Source organism: Salvelinus sp. IW2-2015, linkage group LG4q.1:29, assembly GCF_002910315.2.
Source record: "Salvelinus sp. IW2-2015 linkage group LG4q.1:29, ASM291031v2, whole genome shotgun sequence".
Lineage (NCBI taxonomy): Eukaryota > Metazoa > Chordata > Actinopteri > Salmoniformes > Salmonidae > Salvelinus > Salvelinus sp. IW2-2015.
The window spans coordinates 61,543,971-61,565,640 of NC_036842.1; the positions used below are offsets into that span (position 1 = coordinate 61,543,971).

The 21,670-nt window shown below is 42.5% G+C and overlaps 1 protein-coding gene across 2 annotated transcripts; it reads left to right on the top strand.

The window, feature by feature from the left end:
• Positions 1-12,048: 12,048 nt before the first annotated feature.
• Positions 12,049-20,019, top strand: LOC111962314 (tyrosine aminotransferase). 2 transcript variants are annotated; one of them, XM_023985314.2, is made up of 12 exons: positions 12,049-12,240; positions 13,080-13,363; positions 13,474-13,578; positions 13,988-14,055; positions 14,208-14,366; positions 14,624-14,762; positions 14,870-14,922; positions 17,327-17,479; positions 18,600-18,728; positions 18,869-18,952; positions 19,050-19,148; positions 19,249-20,019. In XM_023985314.2, exons 2-12 carry the CDS (start codon positions 13,087-13,089, stop codon positions 19,387-19,389), a joined length of 1,407 nt encoding a protein of 468 aa, XP_023841082.1. In that variant the 5' UTR covers positions 12,049-12,240; positions 13,080-13,086; the 3' UTR covers positions 19,390-20,019. The 2 variants fall into 2 exon arrangements, with proteins under 2 accessions (XP_023841082.1, XP_023841083.1); XM_023985315.2 differs by having other exon boundaries at positions 12,140-12,240; positions 13,074-13,363.
• The last annotated feature ends 1,651 nt before the right edge of the window (positions 20,020-21,670 follow it).

Sequence of the window (21,670 nt, forward strand, 5' to 3'; positions counted from 1 at the left end):
TTGCCATGATTTGATTACTTTGATCTTTGGTCAACACTGTTGACTAAACTGAATCAATTGTATATCTGAATATCAGCAGCTCTGATCGACCCAGTGAGTAGTGGGTTACTGAGCAAAATGTCCTTTTTCTTTGCTCTTTTTCAGAACTGACAAGAGATGCACCTAATGAGGAAGAACCACCAGGACTTTAAGGCTTTGGCCCATACTTTTGCAATATGAAAGCTCATATCAAGGCTTGCTAAATCCCCCATCTTTTTTCCATGCTCCCTTTCTATTGCTCTCTTTGTCTCGTATGATTACATGGGTGTAATTGACATCTACATGTATATGCCTTGTGTGACCTTCAGCTATGTGAAGTGTGACCTTCAACTATTCCTGGTTTCAGTGGTGTCTTGTGATATGAATGAAGAAGATGCTGAATACATGATAGGCCACTCTGAGAAGATTGTGCCACGATAAAGGTTGGTTAGCTGTTCCTTTGCTGTCCAGTAGGGATGCTATATATTCAGCCTTTAGTAGATTATGGTGAAACTCTGAAGCAATGGAGATGGTATGATGGAGGAATGCATGTCTCCTTCTCTAGGGTTGAGGTGTTGTGTGTAGGACGTTGTATATGTATTGATGTGCAGGTTCTCTGAACAATATGGAGAATACTATGCCCAGAAACTGGAGAACAGGTTGCTGCATTGCCTTCAGTAAGTGGAGTCAGTGATGCAATGTGACACATTTTCTGACCAGGTGTGTGTAGAAAAATGGAGATTATTGTCAAGACTTCAGTTATTTTATGCTTGAGAATTTAATTCAACTAGAGAATGTACACTATATGTCCAAGAGTATGTGGACACCTGCTCATCGAACATATCATTCCAAAATCATGGGCATTAATATGGAGTTGGTCCTGGCACGGGGCATTGTCATGCTGAAACAGGAAAGGGCCTTCCCCAAACTGTTGCCAAAATGTTGGCAGCACAGAATCGTCTAGAATGTCAAAGTATACTGTAGTGTTAAGATTTCCCTTCACTGGAACTAAGGGGCCCGAACCATGAAAAACAACACCAGACCATTATTCCTCTTTCACCAAACTTTACAGTTAGCACTATGCATTCGGGCAGATAGTGTTCTCCTGGCATCCGCCAAACTCAGATTCGTCCGCTGGACTGCCAGATGGTGAAGCGTGAATTATCACGCCAGAGAACGTGTTTCCACTGCTTCGGAGTCCAAAGGTGGCGAGCATTACACCACTCCACCACTTGGCATTGCGCATGGTGATCTTGGGCTTATGGTGGGAAATTGCAATTATTACGAAGAGAAAGGCTGCGTTTTATTGAATCAAATGGTTGTTTTATGCAACAGAATAGAGTATTCTGTTAACTATTGTGTGTGTTCTACTGAGGATGGGCCTCTGGGAGATGACACTGACAGGAGAATTACAATGTCTTTTGGGTGATAAAACCTAAAGAGCATTCCAGAGCACGAGTTAATGTTTCTGTTCTATACCATACCAGGAAGAGATGGTTCCAGTTTGGAGTCGGAGGGACAGACACTGGTCTCTACACAATGAAAACTGTTGACACAGCAGATACTGTCTGCTATGTATTATAGGTATCTTTCATACAGATCTTAACCTTGTGCCCCATTTTATATATCTGTTGTTCGTCATGTAGGTTGAAAGAGGTGTATCTTGGCTATAAAAGACCTTTGTACTTTTGCCTCGGGGCTCTCAACCAATCATCTGAGCGTGAATCGTCGACCAGCCATGACCAGCCATCATTATCGTAGAGCACTCAATCGATTCACTTTATATGTGTGTGTTGAATTGACCGGCTCCCTTATAAGTGATTAAAGGTTTAGTTTAAGTATAACTCTGACTTGTGTGATACATTTGTCTCTCCTCATTTGATAGTAAAGAAATTAACAACCACAGGCTGCTCGGCCATGGATGGTGCCAACAGACATGGCAGCTCTGCTTCTAGCTCCTAAGCAACTTTGCAGTAATTTGTTTTTTTGCTTGTTATTTCTTACATTATTAGCCCAGAACGTTTTTTTGTGTTATAACTTTTGGATATCAGAGCGGCGGTAACTCGCCAGCATTACGACCAGGAATATGACTTTCCCGAATTGGATCCTTTGTTCGTAACCCCCAGGGCAATTGAACTTATCCCTAAGGCTGCTCCAAGACGCCGCCGGCGGAGAAAAGGTATTCGGAGTGGACTTCTAGTCCAACTCAGGAGGAAGCACACCATCCACCGCTTTCGAGTATATTACTCGCTAATGTTCAGTCTCTGGACAATAAAGTAGATGAGCTCAGGGAGAGGATTTCCTTCCAGTGAGACATCAGGGACTGTAACATACTCTGTTTCAAGGAATCATGGCTCTCTCCGGATATACTGTCTCCATCCATACAGCCAGCTGAGTTCTCAGTACATCGCGCAGACAGGAATAAAGAACTCTCCGGGAAGAAGAAAGGCGGTGGTGTATGTTTCATGATTAACTACTCATGGTGTGATTGTGATAACGTACATAAAACAAGTCCTTTTGTTCATCCGACCTAGAATACATCACAATCAAATGCAACCATATTACCTCCCAAGAGAATTCTCTTCGGTTATAGTTACAGCCGTGTATATTCCCCCTCAAACCGATACAACGACGGCTCTCAAGGAACTACACTGGACTTTATGCAAACTGGAAACCACATATCCTGAGGCCACATTTATTGTAGTTGGGGATTTTAACAAAGCAAATTTGAGGAAAACGCTACAGAAGTTCTATCAACACATTGACTGTAGTACTGGAAAAACACTCAACCACTGCTACTCCCCCTTCCAGGATGCCTACAACGCCTTTCCCACCCTCCCTTTGGCAAATCAGATCCCGACTCAATTGTGCTCTTCCCTTCCTATAGGAAGAAACTCAAACAGGAAGTACCCATGCTAAGGTCTATTCAATGCTGGTCTGACCAATTGGAATCAAATCAAATCAAAGTTTATTTGTCACGTGCGCTGAATACAGCAGGTGTAGACCTTACAGTGAAATGCTTACTAACCAATAGTGCAAAAAAGGTATTAGGTGAACAATGGGTAGGTAAAGAAATAAAACAACAGTAAAAAGACAGGCTATATACAGTAGCGAGGCTACATACAGACACCGGTTAGTCAGGCTGATTGAGGTAGTATGTACATGTAGATATGGTTAAAGTGACTATGCATATATGACGAACAGAGAGTAGCAGTAGCGTAAAAGAGGGGTTGGTGGGTGGTGGGTGGGACACAATGCAGATAGCCCGGTTAGCCAATGTGCGGGAGCACTGGTTGGCCGGCCCAATTGAGGTAGTATGTACATGAATGTATAGTTAAAGTGACTATCCATATATGATAAACGGAGAGTAGCAGCAGCGTAAAAAGAGGGGTTGGGGGGGGCACACAATGCAAATAGTCCGGGTAGCCATTTGATTACCTGTTCAGGAGTCTTATGGCATGGGGGTAAAAACTGTTGAGAAGCCTTTCTGTCCTAGACTTGGCACGCCGGTACTGCTTGCCATGCGGTAGTAGAGAGAACAGTCTATGACTGGGGTGGCTAGGGTCTTTGACAATTTTTCCTCTGACACCGCCTGGAGTAGAGGTCCTGGATGGCAGGCAGCTTAGCCCCGGTGATGTACTGGGCCGTACGCACTACCCTCTGTAGTGCCTTGCGTTCAGAGGCAGAGCAGTTGCCGTACCAGGCAGTGATGCAATCAGTCAGGATGCTCTCGATGTTGCAGGTGTAGAACCTTTTGAGGATCTCAGGACCCATGCCAAATCTTTTTAGGTTCCTGAGGGGAATAGGGGGTAGGGGAATTAACCATGGCAAGGTGACTAGGAATATGATCGAATACAAACAGTGTAGTTATTCCATCCGTAAGGCAATCAAACAGGCAAAACGTCAGTACAGAGACAAAGTGGAGTTGCAATTCAATGGCTCAGACATGAGACGCATGTGGCAAGGTCTACAGACAATCACGGATTACAAAGGGAAAACCAGCCATGTCGCGGACACCGACGTCTTGCTCCCGGACAAGCTAAACACCTTCTTCGCCCACTTTGAGGATAATACAGTGCCACCGATGCGGCCCGCTCCCAAGGACTGGCTCTCGTTCTCTGTGGCCGACTTGAGCAAGACATTTAAGCGYGTTAACCCTCACAAGGCTGCCAGCCCAGATGGCATCCCTAGCCRCATCCTCAGAACATGCRCAGACCAGCTGGCTGGAGTGTTTACGGACATATTCAATCTCTCCCTATCCCAGTCTGCTGTCCCCACTTGCTTCAAGATGTCCACCATTGTTCCTGTACCCAAGAAAGCAAAGTTAACTGAACTAAATGACTATCGCTCCGTGGCACTCACTTCTGTCATCATGAAGTGCTTTGAGAGRCTAGTTTGGGATCATATCACCTTCACCTTACCGACACCCTAGACCCACTTCAATTTGCTTACCACCCCAATAGATCCACAGACGATGCAATCACCATTGCAGTGCACACTGCCCTATCCCATCTGGACAAGAGGAATACCTATGTAGGAATGCTGTTCATTGACTATAGCTCAGCCTTCAACACCATAGTACCCTCCAAGCTCATCATTAAGCTCGGGGCCCTGGGTCCGAACCCCACCCACAGGTGGTAAAGGTAGGAACCAACACCTCAACTTCGCTGATCCTCAACACAAGGGCCCCACAAGGGTGTGTGTTCAGCCCCCTCCTGTACTCCCTGTTCACCCATGACTCCATGGCCACGCAAGCCACCAACTCAATCACCAAGTTTGCAGACGACACAACAGTAGTAGGCATCACTGACAATCTGATATGGTCCACCCACACAGACAGTGTGGTGAAGAAGGCGCAACAGCACCTCTTCAACCTCAGGAGGCTGAAGAAATTTGGCTTGGCCCCTAAGACCATCACAAACTTTTACAGATGCACAATTGAGAGCATCCTGTTGGACTGTACCACTGCCTGGTACGGCAACTGCACTGCCCACAACCGCATGGCTCTCCAGAGGGTGGTGCAGCCTGCCCAACGCATCACCGGGGGCACACTGACTGCCCTCCAGGATACCTACACCACCCGATGTCACAAGAAGGCCAAAAATATCATCAAGGACATCAACCACCCGAGCCACGGCCTGTTCACCCCGCTGTCATCCAGAAGGCGAGGTCAGTACAGGTGCATCAAAGCTGTGACCGAGAGACTGAAAAATAGCTTCTATCTTAAGGCCATCAGCCATCACTACATCCTACCACCCGGTTACTCAATCCTGCACCTTAGAGGCTTCTGCCCTACATACATAGACATGGAATCACTGGTCACTTTAATAATAGAACACTWGTCACTGTAATTGTCACGCCTGCTCCTGCTCTCCCTCTCAGGCTGCCCTTCATTACATACACCTGTCACCATCATTACGTGCAGCTGTGCAATATCGGACTCACCTGGACTCCATTACTTTTTTGATTACCCCYTCTATATCTGTCTGCTCCTCACTTTGTTCCCTGTGTCAGTATTGATGTCGTTATTTTTACCCTGTCCATACGCTGCTCCTGTTCTGTTTCATGTCTGTGTTTCATTATATGTTCACTCCCTGTACCTGCTTCTCGTCTCCAGCGTTGATCCTTACAGAATGCTGACACCCCAATTGGAAGCATCAGGKATTTTTTATATATATATTTTTTGGTGACGTCGGGTCCGGGTGCCGCTGCCAAAGCAACCGGGGGATGCCTCAGCTGGCTCATCAGGCTCCTATGCCTCAGCTTGCTTGAGAGACTCACAAGCCTCGGTTGGCTCGGCAGGCTCTCACGCCATCCCTCGGCCGGTTCGTCAGGCTCCCACRCCTCAGCCGRCTCGTCGGGCTTCCACGCCTTAGCTGACTCGAGAGGTCTTCTTGCCCYGGTGGGCTTGGCAGGCGCCCACCCCACGTCATGCTTCTGCCGGCCCATCAGGCTCACACGCCTCAGCCGGCTCACCAGGCTCCCACGCCTCTGCCGGCTTGTTGGGCTTCTACGCCTCAGCCAGCTTGTCCAGCGCCCATGCCTCGGCCGGCCCGCCAGGCTCGCCCAGGTGGGACGCCGGGTGGGGCCCCTAGATGGGGAGGTACTGTCAAGTCTGCTCCCACTCTCCCTCTCTGGCGCTGAGGGGCGCCAGGCTTCCCTTCATTATGCACACCTGTCACCATCATTATGCACAGCTGCGCAATAATGGGCTCACCTGGACTCCATTACTTTGTTGATTACCCCCTCTATATCTGTCTGCACCTCACTTTGTTCCCTGTGTCAGTATTGATGTGGTTATTTTTCCCCTGTCTAGACGCTGCTCCTGTTCTGTTTCATGTYYGTGTTTCATTAAATGTTCACTCCCTGTACCTGCTTCTCGTCTCCAGCGTCGATCCTTACAGTAATAATGTTTACTCATTTCATATGTATATACTGTAYTCTATTCTACTGTATTTTAGTCAATGCCACTCCAACATTGCTCGTCCTAATATTTATATATTTTTAAATTCCATTTTACTTTAGATTTGTGTGTATTGTTGTGAATTGTTAGATACTACTGCACTATTGGAGCTAGGAACACAAGCATTTCATTACACACGCAATAACATCTGCTAAATATGTGTATGTGACCAATACAATTGTATTTTATCTGAAACACCATTTCATAAAGCTCCYGACGAACAGTTCTTGTGCTGCTTGCTGAGGCAGTTTGGAACTAATTATTGAGYATCAGAATTCAGATTACATTTTAGTAACAGTTTTCAATAGGCCCAATTTTACCGGGTGTAGTATAATACCCCTTTACATACCACAATACACACTCCAGTTTCTTACTGACCTAGATTCTTACACAATAATGAGTGTGACCTCAGGAACGGTTGTATTTCATGCAGGGTTATGTTGAGTCAAAGAGGTGTCTGTTTGATGGCATGGGTAAAATATGACACAGAGCTTCTGAGTGGACTGTTAAATCTTCTGACCAATCATTGTGAACCTCTTTTTCGAGGACCAATCAATGACGATCACTTTATTAGAAATTGGGTACATCACTGCACCATGCAACAGGGTGATTCCATGCCAGCGGGAGCGGAACATATTTTTAGTATCTCAGTCAGATTGTTCTGGCAATTCTCACATAGGAACTTAATTGGGAGGAAGRATGTTTAACATGTTTTTTACATTTGTATCACAAACCATTTTTRAGAAAATCATGATGAAATTGACCATTTCAGTCCCATTTTTAGACCTACAGTACCAATCAAAAGTTTGGACACAACTGATCATTCAATGTTTTTTCAACATTTGTGATATTTTCTACATTGTACAATAATAGTGAAGACATCAAAACTATGAAATAACACATATGGAATCATGTAGTAACCAAAAAAGTGTTAAACTAATCTAAATATATTTTATATTTGAGATACCTCAAAGTAGCCACCCTTTGCCTTGATGTCAGCTTTGCACACTCTTGGCATACTCTCAACCATCTTCATGAGGTAGTCACCTGGAATGCATTTAAATTAACAGATGTGCCTTGTTAAAAGTTAATTTGTGGAATTTCTTTCCTTCTTCRTGCATTTGAGCCAATCAGTAGTGTTGTGACAAGGTAGGGATGGTATACAGAAGATAGCCCTATTTGATAAAAGACCAAGCCCATATTATGGCAAGAACAGCACAAATAAGCAAAGAGAAACAACAGTCCATCATTAYTTTAATACATGAAGGTCAGTCAATATGGAACATTTAAAGAACTTTGAATGTTTCTTCAGGTGCAGTCACAAAACCATCAAGCGCTTTGATGAAGCTGGCTCTCATGAGGACCGCCACAGGAAAGGAAGACCCAGAGTTACCTCTGCTGCAGAGGATAAGTTCATTAGAGTTACTAGCCTCAGAAATTGCATCCCAAATAAATGCTTCACAGAGTTCAAGTAACGGGTACATCTCAACATCAACTGTTCAGAGGAGACTGCGTGAATCCGGCCTTCATGGTTGAATTGCTGCAAAGAAACTACTACTAAAAGACACCAATAATAAGAAGAGACTTGCTTGGGCCAAGAAACATGAGCAATATCAATCAATCAATCAATCAAATGTATTTATAAAGCCCTTCTTACATCAGCTGATGTCACAAAGTGCTTTACAGAAACCCTGCCTAAAACCCCAAACAGCAAGCAATGAAGGTGTAGAAGCACGGTGGCTAGGAAAAACTCCCTAGAAAGGCCAGAACCTAGGATGAAACCTAGAGAGGAACCAGGCTACAAGGGGTGGCCAGTCCTCTTCTGGCTGTGCCGGGTGGAGATTATAACAGAACATGGCCAAGATGTTCAAATGTTCATAAATAATAATAATCACAGTGGTTGTCGAGGGTGCAACAGKTCAGCACCTCAGGAGTAAATGTCAGTTGGCTTTTCATAACCRATCATTCAGAGTATCTCTACCGCTCCTGCTGTCTCTAGAGAGTTGRAAACAGCAGGTCTGGGACAGGTAGCACRTCCGGKAAACAGGTCAGGGTTCCATAGCCACAGGCAGAACAGTTGAAACTGGAGCAGCAGCACAGCCAGGTGGACTGGGGACAGCAAGGAGTCATCAGGCCAGGTAGTCCTGAGGCATGGTGCTCAGGTCCTCCGAGAGAGAGAAAGAAAGAAAGAGAGAAAGAAAGAGAGAATTAGAAAGAGAGAAAAAGAGAGAGAATTAGAGAGAGCATACTTAAATTCACACAAGACACCGGATAAGACAGGAGAAATACTCCAGATATAACAGACTGACCCTAGCCCCCCAACACATAAACTACTGCAGCATMAATACTGGAGGCTGAGACAGGAGGGGTCCTTGAAACAGTCTTGATATRTTTGTCAAAAGAGAGACCAGGGTCCAGAGTAACGCCGAGGTCCTTCACAGTTTTKTTTGAGACGACTGTACAACCATCAAGATTAATTGTCAGATTCAACAGAAGATCTCTTCGTTTACAAATAGACATTAGACYGGRGAAATCTGTCCTTTGGTCTGATGAGTCCAAATTTGAGATTTTTGGTTCCAAACGCCATGTCTTTGTGAGACACAGAGTAGGTGAATGGATGATTTACGCATTTGTGGTTCCCACCATGAAGCATGGAGGAGTGATGGTGTGGGGGTGCTTTGCTGGTGACACTGTCAATGATTTATTCAGAATTCAAGGCACACTTATCCAACATGGCTACCACAGCATTCTGCAGCAATACGCCATTCCATCATCATGGCTTTTGTGGCGCGATGGGTAACGATGCTTCGTGGGTAACTGTTGTTGATGTGTGCAGAGGGTCCCTGGTTCGAGCCCAGGTAGGGGCGAGGGGACAGACGAAAGTTAAACTGTTACATGTGCAAAGCTGTCATCAAGGCAATGGGTGGCTACTTTGAAAAATCTCAATTCTAAAATGTATTTTGAATTGTTTATCACTTTTTTGGTTACAACATGATTCCATATGTGTTATTTCATAGTGTTGATGTCTTCCCTATTATTCTACAATGTAGAAAATAGTACAAATAAAGAAAAACCCTTTGAATGAGTAGGTGTGTCCAAACTTTTGACTGGTACTGTATACCTGCCTTCTGTAATGCCCTATGATCTGTGAACCGTGCATGACAGACAATATCTTGATGTCATTATACTCCGTATAGTGTTTTCTCAAATATGGAATATGTCTAGATTCTGAAATACACATAAATTTAGTCAACATAAAGAAATATTAAAATGAATACCTCAAAACGACCCTTTTTATTTATACTGAACAAAAATATAAATGCAACATGCAACAATTTAAAAGGTTTTGCTGAGTTACAGTTCATATAAGGAAATCAATCGATTTAAATAAATTCATTAGGTCCTAATCTTTGGATTTCACACGACTGGGTAGGGGTGCCGCCACTGGTGGGCCTGGAGGGCATAGGCTCACCCACTTGGGAGCCAGGCCGACCCACTGGGGAGCCAGGCCCAGCCAATCAGAATGAGCTTTTCCYCCACAAAAGGGCTTTATTACAGACAGAAAAACTCCTCCGCACCCCCCATTTCTTGGATCTCTTATTTCAGCTCATGAAACATGGGACAAACAGTTTACATGTGTGTGTTTATATTTCTGTTTASTGTAGTTTATTTTTAGACATTGTTTGTGACAATTATACTCTACAAACATCTACAATTTCTCTCTGGTACTTTTAATGATATGAGCCATTTTATATATAGAAATTGACATCATAGGTCATTAACCAATCACAGCCCTCTTTTAGGATTGCACATTCAGCAAGTCACCAGCAGAGGGAGTTCCCTTTGAATCCATTTTCCCATTCACTGTGTTGGTGGTGCGCATAACATTTTTCATACATTCAGAGTTAGCAGAGTCCACTCTGGAAATGTGATGTACTTGTAGAGTATATTGTTCTAAACAATGTCTTAAAATGAACAACATCAAAAGGGTTATTTTGAAATATGAATATATTTAATGTTGAATAAATTAATGTGAAAAATTTCAGAATCAAGACATACTCCATATTTTAGAGCACATAAGGAGTATTGTGACACAAATGTTTTCTGTATCACTTGGTGTTCACAGATCAKAACGTCTTCCAGGAGGCATGTATAGGTCTAAAAAAGGGCCTAAAATGGCCACTTTMGTTATAATTTTCTAAAAAATGGTTTGTGATAAAACTGTAAAAAGCATTTCAAACATCCTTCCTCTCAATGAAGTTTCTATGTGAGAATTGTCAGAACAATCTGCGATACCAAAAATATTTTCCGCTCCAGTTGGTGTGGAATCGCCCGACAACAGATGTACAAATGGAGAGCTGTGAATCATTCCTGGCTGTGATGTAAGTGACATGTTAAGGGTCATCAAACTGTTAGTGCATACCCCCTATGCATTTGTGTTGACACACTGCCTTTAGAGGGAAAAGTACTGTTAGTCCATAATCATTTTGGGGTAGGTCAAGTGAGGACATCGATTTAGGGTATGTGTTTCAAGGTAAATGTTTTATTTATTCAGAATATTGTGTATGTAGAAGGTGGACAGGAACGTGGTCAACATAGGTACGGAGAATGACAGGGTCCTTCACTGACTCAACCCCACCACACTGGCTGGTGCATAGGGCAAAGGGTCCTTAGCCAGATGATAAGGGGATGGTGGGGTACAAAGTTTCAGGGGAGTTTTGTGTGTTTTGGACGACTGCAAAATGTTCTTACTAGGATTTGTATTTATTTATCTTGAGAGAAAGTACATTCCTCTGTAAATGTTTCAGGACACAGCTCTCTCTTTATCAATATTGCACCACGAATCCTTCAGTCCCAGTTCACTGATTTACCCATCATGAGGGTAATCAACCCCAGAGTGAAGCAAAAAAACAACAGTTATGCTGTAGGCTACCTGTTACATTACTGTGTTAAATAGAAATGGTCAAGTGTGAATTTTCAACGTGTATAAATTGAAGCTTTATTTTCCACACATGAAGCAATTGCACTGTATCGTATACTACTTATCTGTATTTGACTGTATATACCTATTTAGCTTACATGTACTCCTGTATACATACTGTACATGCTGTGGTCATTTGCCAGAAATCATAATTCCCTTCAGAATCTGGATTTTAAAATAACCCAATGCATGGAGCATTGAAACAACACTCTCAAAACCAGTTCTGGAGAGACCATCATGTAAGCAAGGTGTAGCTGTTCCATAGATTAGGGTCTATTAGCCTACTTACCCCCATTTTTACATTGTTTTTTTTTTTACAATGGAAAAATCATACTAATCCTAAACTGCACTCAACCTGACTGAGCCTCAACACGTTTTTGAGAGATCCGTTGTTAGAGGCTGAAATCAATTACTTTGATTAATCGAAACTGATTGATGCTTCATTCGAAAAAAATCTCCCATTCATGAAAATGTGCATTACGCACGAGGACAGCATACGGGTCTCCTGTCACGAGTCTCGTATATGTCCTTTGGAAAGAGTTAAATGATACATATAAACCCAAACCTTGAGGTGTTTCACATTTTTTGGGAATGGTGTAACAGGGTGTATGGCACAACACTCAGTCTCCACCAATGAAGTGATGGGCAGGGTCCAACACCCATTTTCGGGGGCTTGCTATAAAGCTGGTTTATAACAGACTTATCAGTATAAGTACRTATAGAATATTTTACCTGAATTCCTTCATTTGGAGTGTGAAATTATTTTGAGATTGTAAAGGTATTTAAACATTATTTTGTCATTTAAATGTATGATTACGCATTTAACTACCCTTAGCAAGTAAATATCCAATTTATTAACAGGAAATGTATAATCCGCTACGGGTCAAATGTATTATTGCCTTTTATTTAAGGTATAGCTCGCATGTTTATTATTACGCATGTAGAAACAAATATTACCTTATTTAAAAGAGATGCCTATAGGCAATGTCGTTTCAGAATATTTGTTGTTTTTGTCTTATTTCAATTTTCTKATGTTTCTCATATTTTTGGGATAACTCAACGAGTTGATTAAATGATTCGATTTTATTATGTTAAATGTAAGTTAATTAGGTTATTAATTTATTGTTCTTGCGTGATGTAAATGTGTTTTATTTCTTAGCTTATGGACTATACAATGCATATATTTATACTGCGCTTGTGATAAGAAAGTCATTGATAGACTTGTCCAAGTCCGATCAGTAGATGGCTCTTCATTAGGCCACCTTAATGTTCAACTGCGCGCATATCTTCATTTCAGTTCAGAACAGTAAACGCAGCGCGTTTGAGTTCAATCTGGATTTTATAGACATGGCACCTGTTGAATTTACATGGGTAATTGAACATCTGGGCTAGCCTACTTCTCTGCACTGACGTTTAATTATCCAACAAGTTTATTTGCAGTTTTCCAATGTATTATTTGTATATTCATTCATAATTTTAGTATAGTATAGTATTTTATTTGTATGATATTTTTCAAAAAAATGTAATGCAGGAATTATTAATCGAAATCTATTTGTTTTACCTATCTTTTACTCCCAATTTGACTTTTCTTCCTATCACTTCCATCTGGAGCTGCAGTTGTAACATGGAGGACAATTCCTATGTGGTCAAAATGAATGGGAATGGTGTCAATGAGAATAGTTCTCTCAATGGCGTCAATGGAAAAGGTCTTAACGAGAATGGTATCCAACATAAGACTGTGAAAGGCAGTGTTTATAAATCCAAGCAGAAGAGCCGCAGCCAGCGATGGAACATCCGGCCCTCAGAGATGTCAATCAACACCTTGAATCCCATCCGTGCCATTGTGGACGGGATGAAGCTCACACCCAACCCCGAGAAGCCCATGATTGCTCTATCCATTGGTGAGATGCTACTATCTTATTTGCATATACTCAGTGTGTTCACTTGTGATGTGCAGTTGTCCAGAATTATGTTTCTTATGTACTCCTTTGTCTTTCTGTCACACCATCAGGGGACCCTACAGTGTTCGGGAACCTGCCTACCGATGAAAAAGTTACCCAGGCCTTGAAGGATGCCATTGACTCACACAAATACAATGGCTATGCTCCCTCTGTTGGTAAGACTCATGCAAACACTTTATCACAGCACCAACACTTCAAAAAGCTTGTCAAGTGCAAAATACTAAGGATAGAGTGAGATGKTGTAAAATTATATTTTTTTGTAAAGAAAATTACATGGTAATTGAGAAGATATTAGATGAGGCACAGCTAAAAGGGGAGTTGGGTGACTTGCAAGGGGTTGAGAGGTTGGATGTTATAAAGGAATTTCGGTCAGGGAAGTTAAGAGAGCTAAGTGAAATAGGGCCATTAACCTGTCGGCAGATGAACTGAATAGGTTCCCCGCTATGATTGATGATGATTGTAGCTCTAATGACTTATGCATGCGAAATCTCCCTTTGTCCCAGCAGACTACTGAATACAGTACACAATACAAAATATAAGCTGTTGTCTTCTACTCATCGACAGGTTATCAGAAGAGCAGAGATGTGGTGGCAAACTTCTACAGTTGCCCYGAGGCCCCCTTGGAGGCAGAGGTGCGTTTACCTGACTCATCCTTTATCTGCTTTTCCTCRTTCAAACTTTATTTTTCTTCACCATATGTTCACCTCTGTCTCCCTACTGTAACTTTCCCCAGAACTAGAGGACATACAGACGTCTAACAATCTCTTGTTATCTTCCTTTGCAGGATGTGGTTCTGACCAGTGGCTGCAGCCAGGCTATAGATCTGGCCATCACGGTGCTGTGTAACCCTGGAGACAACATCCTAATCCCCTGCCCTGGATTCTCCCTCTACAAGACTTTGGCTGTGTCTCTGGGAATCCAGGTCAAACTGTACAACCTGCTGGTGAGTACTGGAGGGAGAGGGGAGCGATTCAAATGTGAGGGAGAGTGACAAAAACATGTTTTGAGGAGAAGGAACAAAATCTGTCTCTTATACACATCTAGATGTGTATAAGAGACAGGCACTAAGATATCATAGCACTAAGAGATCAAAGGTCAGTTGAGATAGTTAGGGCAGTGCAGAATCTGCAGATAGGTTTGTGTGTTTTCAAGTGCATGTGCCTACTCTCTGCCTCATAGTGGCTKTGTCTGTACTTGCAGCCARAGAAGTCTTGGGAGATCGATCTCCAGCACATGGAAAGCCTGATCGATGACAGGACAACCTGCCTGATCATCAACAATCCTTCCAACCCTTGCGGCTCTGTCTACAGTAAAGAGCACCTAAAGAATGTCCTCTCTGGTGAGCTCTGTTCATTCACCCCCTGAGCCACAGTGTTCCCTCTCATTATAGCACAATATAAGGATTTATACTAAAACAACTATGACTGTGTCTATTCTCTTGTCTAGTTGCCTCCAAAAATTGCATCCCAATCCTGGCTGATGAGATCTATGGTGACATGGTGAGTTCAAGACACACACAGAAGCCCTCTCAGAAACAAACACAACACAGACAAACACTCATACAGATTAATAGAGAACTGCCATTGTGTCTGTTGCATAAAAGGAGAGGATAATGTATTGTCTTCTGGCATTATGAAGATGTTGAGCTTACTAGGGTGTAACACAGGGTGAATTGGTTTATGGGGTTCTATGGAGGTGTGGTGGAGTACAGTAATAGCCAGGTCATGCATCCAGGAGGAGGCTTCTAGTTCTGGGGTATAGCCTACGTGCTGGCCACTGGCCCTCATGTAATACATAATACCAGCGAGGCACATTCTTTAACATTCTGTAACAGGGAGGTTTTCCCTGGCTCAGCTCTGCTGGGTATCCGAGGAGACCTGCCTGACACGTCCACATCAGCACTGGGGGGATTAGGGGTGTCACAGGCTGAATGCGGGGCTGGCAGTGGCGGAGCAACAGTGCTGGGGTTAGGTCAGCCAGGGCAAGTGAAGGATGAGCCACAGAGGTAATACTGTAGTAGTGCTGAGTGATTAGTGCTTTTTGAGGACRGTTCGGTTTCGTTAAAAAAAAATATAATTTCGGTTTCGATTACTTTTTTAAACATTAAAAGCACTATGTGGGTTGAATGCTGTAACAACACAGAATAAAACAGTGAATCAAAGTTCCATGATGCTTATCACATATAAACCATAATTTGTTAACATTACTTTAATAAAATATTTCAGCTGTTGTGTATATTACATTTGTTTTATTTGATTACTTTATTATTTAATTCCAAGTCATCATCTCATCTCTATAGAGCTGCTGCTTATGCTGTCTGACAAAATCACTATATTGTAGTTCTTCAAAGTAAATAAGGCATACTTTTATGACTGTTGAATACCAACTATCAATCACTTAGATCATGTATTTTCAGGTAGAGATATCTCGTGAAGCAGCAGCTGCTTTCTGTACCACCTCAAAATCGTCAGTAGGCGCTCCTCTGCTCTGCTTTGAGGGTTGGAATTAGTTTAGTAATTTCCGAGAGTTATTTTAAGATTTTKGGGGGATAGTTTAAGGTATTGGAATTTGTTTTTACCATTGTTGGGTGTTAAATTGAAATTCTGTAAGGTGTTTTAAGATGTATTTAATAGGGGAACAGTATTTTTGCAGTATTTCATGCATTGATGAGATTTACAAGAAATCTGTGTTTTTTATGATTAGTCCCTGTGAGAATGGAGAGAGGTGGTTGGGGTGATTTGTGAATCCTTTAGAGGGGGTGAGTGCATAAATCACATGAGCTCTGAATCCAGCAATGTCTCACTCAGGACAACAGAAGAACTCAGAATGACTGTGCASTTTTTCCGCATGTGTTTGCGATTAATGTAGATGTGAGGGTAGTATAGTGCGAGAGCGGGTGAGAGGGTGGGGGTGAGTGGGGGTGTTTAGGGGCTGCGTGGAGGCATGACGTGTCTGGGCAGCATCAGTTCCATCTCACGGTTAGAGGGGAATGTTTGGCAAGCACCAGGCTCTTTCCCTAAGGGCCCCTGTGGGCTCCTCTCTGTGGAAAAAGCCTATCGCTCACGAGAGCATAGAGTGGTGCCAAAAATGCTCTGTTTGTAAATTAGGTCTGAGGTGAGGTTTAAGATTAGCTTTTTCTGAACTGTCAGTCACTGTGCTCTGACCAATAGGATGCGGGGCGGATCCCAAACGCGACGTCAAGGCCTCATCTCTAATGAAAGCCAGCTTATTACAGTTACTGTACCAGCCCATCTGGAGTTATTTAACTTCTTAAAAAATKTGTAATTGGATTACAGTTACATACTCAAAAACAGCTTATTACATTTTGAATTACCCAWTCTAAAATCAAGATGAGGGCTGCAATTGTTTGCCTCAAACACACTGAAATGGCAGATTTTGAACATCTTTGAAAGCTGTGCTGAGCCACACAGCTTGGAAGTGACCTTAAGTGGAAATGGAAGATTTCCCCTCTATTCTAATCTATTTGAATCTCCACAACTGCCAAATTTGCTCTCCTTGGTTGCTTTTCGCAGAAAGGTATTTTTTTATCAAAAAAGTCAGTCCCACTAAACATCAGGGTCTTTGTGTCAAAAGGACATTTTTGATTAGTCAACACAGCTCTACCCTTTTCCCTTCCCAAGCTGGCCTTCAATCAGATTTATCTTGGATCGGTCTCATCTGTTGCATTTCCTTTTTTACTGGCCACAATCTGCTTGGTGGTTGGGTGTATTTTTCAAGACATTTGCACGACCCTGAGTGTACTGCTCTGCAGTGTGGATAGAATAGACATGTATCACTATGTAAAAACACTTTCCCTTTAGTGTAAACTAACACTGATGATTTGACATTGTCCTCTACAGTGTTTTGTATTGATATGAGTGTTTACTGTATCTCCATKATCAGGTGTTTCCAGGTTGCAAGTACCAATCTATGGCGTSCCTCAGCAGYGATGTGCCCATCCTGGCATGTGGCGGTCTGGCCAAGCGATGGTTGGTTCCTGGCTGGAGGATGGGCTGGATCCTCATTCATGACAGGAATCAACTCTTCGGAAAAGAGGTAAATCCTTCAGCCTCTCACTAATTGCATATGTATGGTCCAGTTTATCTATACACATACATTACACTACACCAGTGTTCCCTAACTGACAGCCCAAGGGTGATTTTACGTGGTCCTGGAGGTTTTCTGAGCAAAATATTTCTTTGTTTGAATTCACATTTTATTGTTGGATGTTAAACAATGTATAAAACGCCAGCAAATCGGGTCCAAGTGATTTTAATTTTGGAAATCTGTTCCAAAGTATTCCCACGCATAATAGAGAGATATACACTGAGTATACAAACATTAAGAACACCTGCTATTTCCATGACATAGACTGACCAGGTGAATCCAGGTGAAAGCTATGATCCCTTATTGATGTCACTTGTTAAATCCACTTMAATCCGTGTAGATGAAGGGGAGGAGACAGGTTAAAKAAAGRTTTTTAAGCCTTGAGACAATTGAGACATGGATTGTGTATTCTGAGGGTGAATGGGCTAGACAAAAGATTTTAGTGCCTTTGAACGGGGTATGGTAGTAGGTGCCAGGTGCACCAGTTTATGTCAAGAACTGCAACGCTGCTGGGTTTTTCAAGCTCAACAGTTGCCCGTGTGTATCAAGAATGGTCCAYCACCCAAAGGACATCCAGCCTACTTGACACAACTGTGGGAAGCATTGGAGTCGACATGGGCCAGAATCCCTGTGGAACGCTTTTGACACCTTGTAGAGTCCATGCCCAGACGAATTGAGGCTGTTCTGAGGGGAAAASGGGGGATGCAACTCAATATTAGGAAGGTGTTCCTAATATTTGGYATACTCAGTGTACATACAACCATGAAGCCATAATAATAATAATAATAATCACATGATTGTACACAAATGTAAGCAAGGTTTGAAATTATTATTTTAGTCAAATATTATATCTGTTTTGGCTTCTTGCGGTCAATTTGMAGTCTACAAATGATTTGTAATTATGTTCCGTCCCCSTGACCATCTGCTCAAGAAAAGATTGGCCCGCGTCTGAATCTGCTTGATGTTCCCTGCACTACACCAATACTCACACAGTAAAATTAGTCTGTGCATGTCCTCTGGGGGTTGAATCACTTCTTATGTGTCTAATTTGTTTCTCTTCTGCGTTTAGATTCGTCAGGGTTTGGTTAAGCTTAGCCAGAGGATTCTSGGTGCCTGCACYGTTGTCCAGGGGGCGATAGAGAGCATCCTGAACAACACGCCCCAGGAGTTTTACTACAGAACCCTCAGTTTCCTCAAGGTGAGTCCCCCTCCCTTGAACCTTCCCCAATTACTTTATTTACAGATGGTAGTAGTCTAACATATTGACGTATCTGGATATCTGTCTGTCTGACTGTCCTACTGACTTGTCTATTGACTGGTTTCCTGCTTCTTTCTCAGTCAAACTCAGAGATCTGTTTCTCTGAACTGTCCACTGTTCCTGGGCTGACCCCTGTGCTGCCAGCAGGAGCCATGTACCTCATGGTGAGTCTCACGTGTCCAGAACTCTTGGTGTGGAGTTGGTAGGTGGGGAGATAATAGAACAGACCAGGATACTTAGTGCGTGTCTTGGCATTTCTAGGTGGGGATTGAGATGAAACACTTCCCAGAGTTCCAGAATGATGTGCAGTTCACTGAGCATCTGGTGACTGAGCAGTCCGTCTTCTGCCTGCCTGCTACGGTAAAACATCACACACACAATGGTCTCATCCATCCTTTTTGTCTACCGAGGGTGGAGAAATGTCCTTGTTCTGTCTTTTACAACTCTTCTCTCCCTGCAGGCATTTGAGTACCCAAATTACTTCCGGATCGTGGTGACCGTACCAGAGGAGATGATGGTGGAGGCATGTGCACGGATTCGGGAGTTTTGCCAGCGCCACTACAGACCCTGCAGCCAAGACAGCAACGAGCTGGACCAATGAGAGACAGCCTGAGAGAGAGGGAGACCAGAGAGTATGGACGCAGTAAGGGACAAAAGTGAATGTGAAAAAAAGAGAACRGGAAGAGAGSGGGTGAAAGAAAGAAGAGAAACTAGGGAAGAGGAGTGAGAGAATTATGTTGCACTGCAGGAGCAAAGGATTTAGCAATGTAATTGGTGKTCGTCCATCTTTGGTAACTTAAATWTATGAGCAGACCTGATATTTATATTTTGTATGGCCATTTTATGTTAACCTTACTTTGMCTAATTATTTGGCTTCATGGTTGTACCAATTCTCAAGGCTCCAGTGTTATTTTGTATGTTGGGTTGACCAGAACACCATTGGGCCTATAGAACCAGGGACCGGGGGTTTACCCACCCCCTTTGTTCAAACCATGATGGGGTTAATGGTTGGGTTGATCCTACCAGGAAAACAAATGGAACTCAAGCACCAGCACGGATCAGATTACATACAGTGCTTTCCATAGTCTGTTTTACATACTTTTTCTTGCTAGGATTATGATGCTCAACCAAAACCTTTCCTATCTACTTGTTAATCTATCTTCATGTAATATTGAATGTTATTTTTTTATGTAAAAAAGTTATTTAAACCAAAGTAAAGCTATGAAATACCTGTTTTTTGTTGTGACTCATTAGCTCATGGTAATATAAAAACTAAATCAAAGGATGTATCCACTAATTTATTGATTATAGTTTGTTATTGAGGCCTACACCCAATCCAGACATGGGGATTTGACCTGAGCTGACCTGTCCATCAGTAAAGTCATGTAACAGCTTATTAAGGGTTGAATGGTACGTCCAATCAGTCCAGAATGGGGGTGGACATGGTTAGGGTTTCACTCACTGGTCCTTTGTCTTTGACACGCCTGCATGTACCCAGTGTTTATGATCAGGTGTAAATCTTCAAAAGACTTCAAGAGAATTAAAACATTAAACATGAACACGATATTGAATGACTTCAGTCTTGAGCTGTTGTCATTTCATACTTTGTTTATTCAGTACTCTTATAGATTTTCTGCCAGAACTTTCTCTTATAGTAAAATGTCATACCCCCTAGAAAGATCTCGAATCAYCTTCAGTTTCAAAGCGCTATGTAGGCTCTCTTGGATTTAAAGAAAACAAACATCCTCACAAATAATAAATATTACATTGGAATACTTCCCCTCTTACTACACACAGATACATKTATCAGTTTGACTATTTGTACTGTAGATACACTTGTGGTTCAATGGTATGCTTCTCAAGATTATTGTAAAAAATGAAAAATCGGTGTGATGACTGACTAGCATGAAATCATKCATTGCTGATACTACAGCACAATCTACTGTTTGATATGTGAATTGCAGCCTGGGACCATACTGAGCAGATTCAACATGGTCAYATTATTTGTCCTCCAGGACCTGCATACCGGAATGTATTTGCATTACACTACCAAACACTTTAAGTTTAATCTACACTATTGTACAATATCACAAATATCGCACAGTGCATTTGCCTATGTAATCTCACATCTTTCCTACCACATATTGTTTGGGCATGAGGATCCTGTAGTCTAGGTCTACAGTATTTCCCCTCAGAAGAAAATGTCCTTTAGGACATTCCCCTTCATCCCCTTCATCCTGAGTGTACACATAAATACACAATAGTGGTGAAGTACTTCTTACATTGTTCAACGATTAACTAGAAAGATAAGGAAGCGAGAGAGCAAGAGAAACAAGTCCCCGAGTGACCTGCAGCTGGACTTCCCTGTAGGACTGAAGGTGGGATTACAGTACATTTACATTTTAGCAGACACTCTTATCCAGAGCAATTTACAGTAGCAAGTACATACATTATAATACTTTTTTCATAATTGTCCCCCATGGAACTCGAACCCACAACCCTGGCACTTCCCATGCTCTACCAACTGAGCTACACGGAACCACATACACACAGACACTGGCACAAATAATCACATGGATGATACAGGGACTAATGGTCTCTACTGATACCGTTCTTGACATTTCAATAACAAATCTCTGTGTGCGTTCACATCTTTTAAATTACTTCTAGAAAGTGTGTGATGAGCTCTTCCCTATAACAGGTGGAGAAATGCTCACCACTGACACTATCTGGGCCTGTGGAAGGTCAGCACGTTATTTTATCCCCTTCTCTTTATTAACATCACTATACTTTATCTCATAGCAACAAAACGGTTTGTCTTTCTTCGTGGTCTATGTTTGGTATCTACAAGTGTGGTGTATTGCCGTGCCTGTCCTGTAATG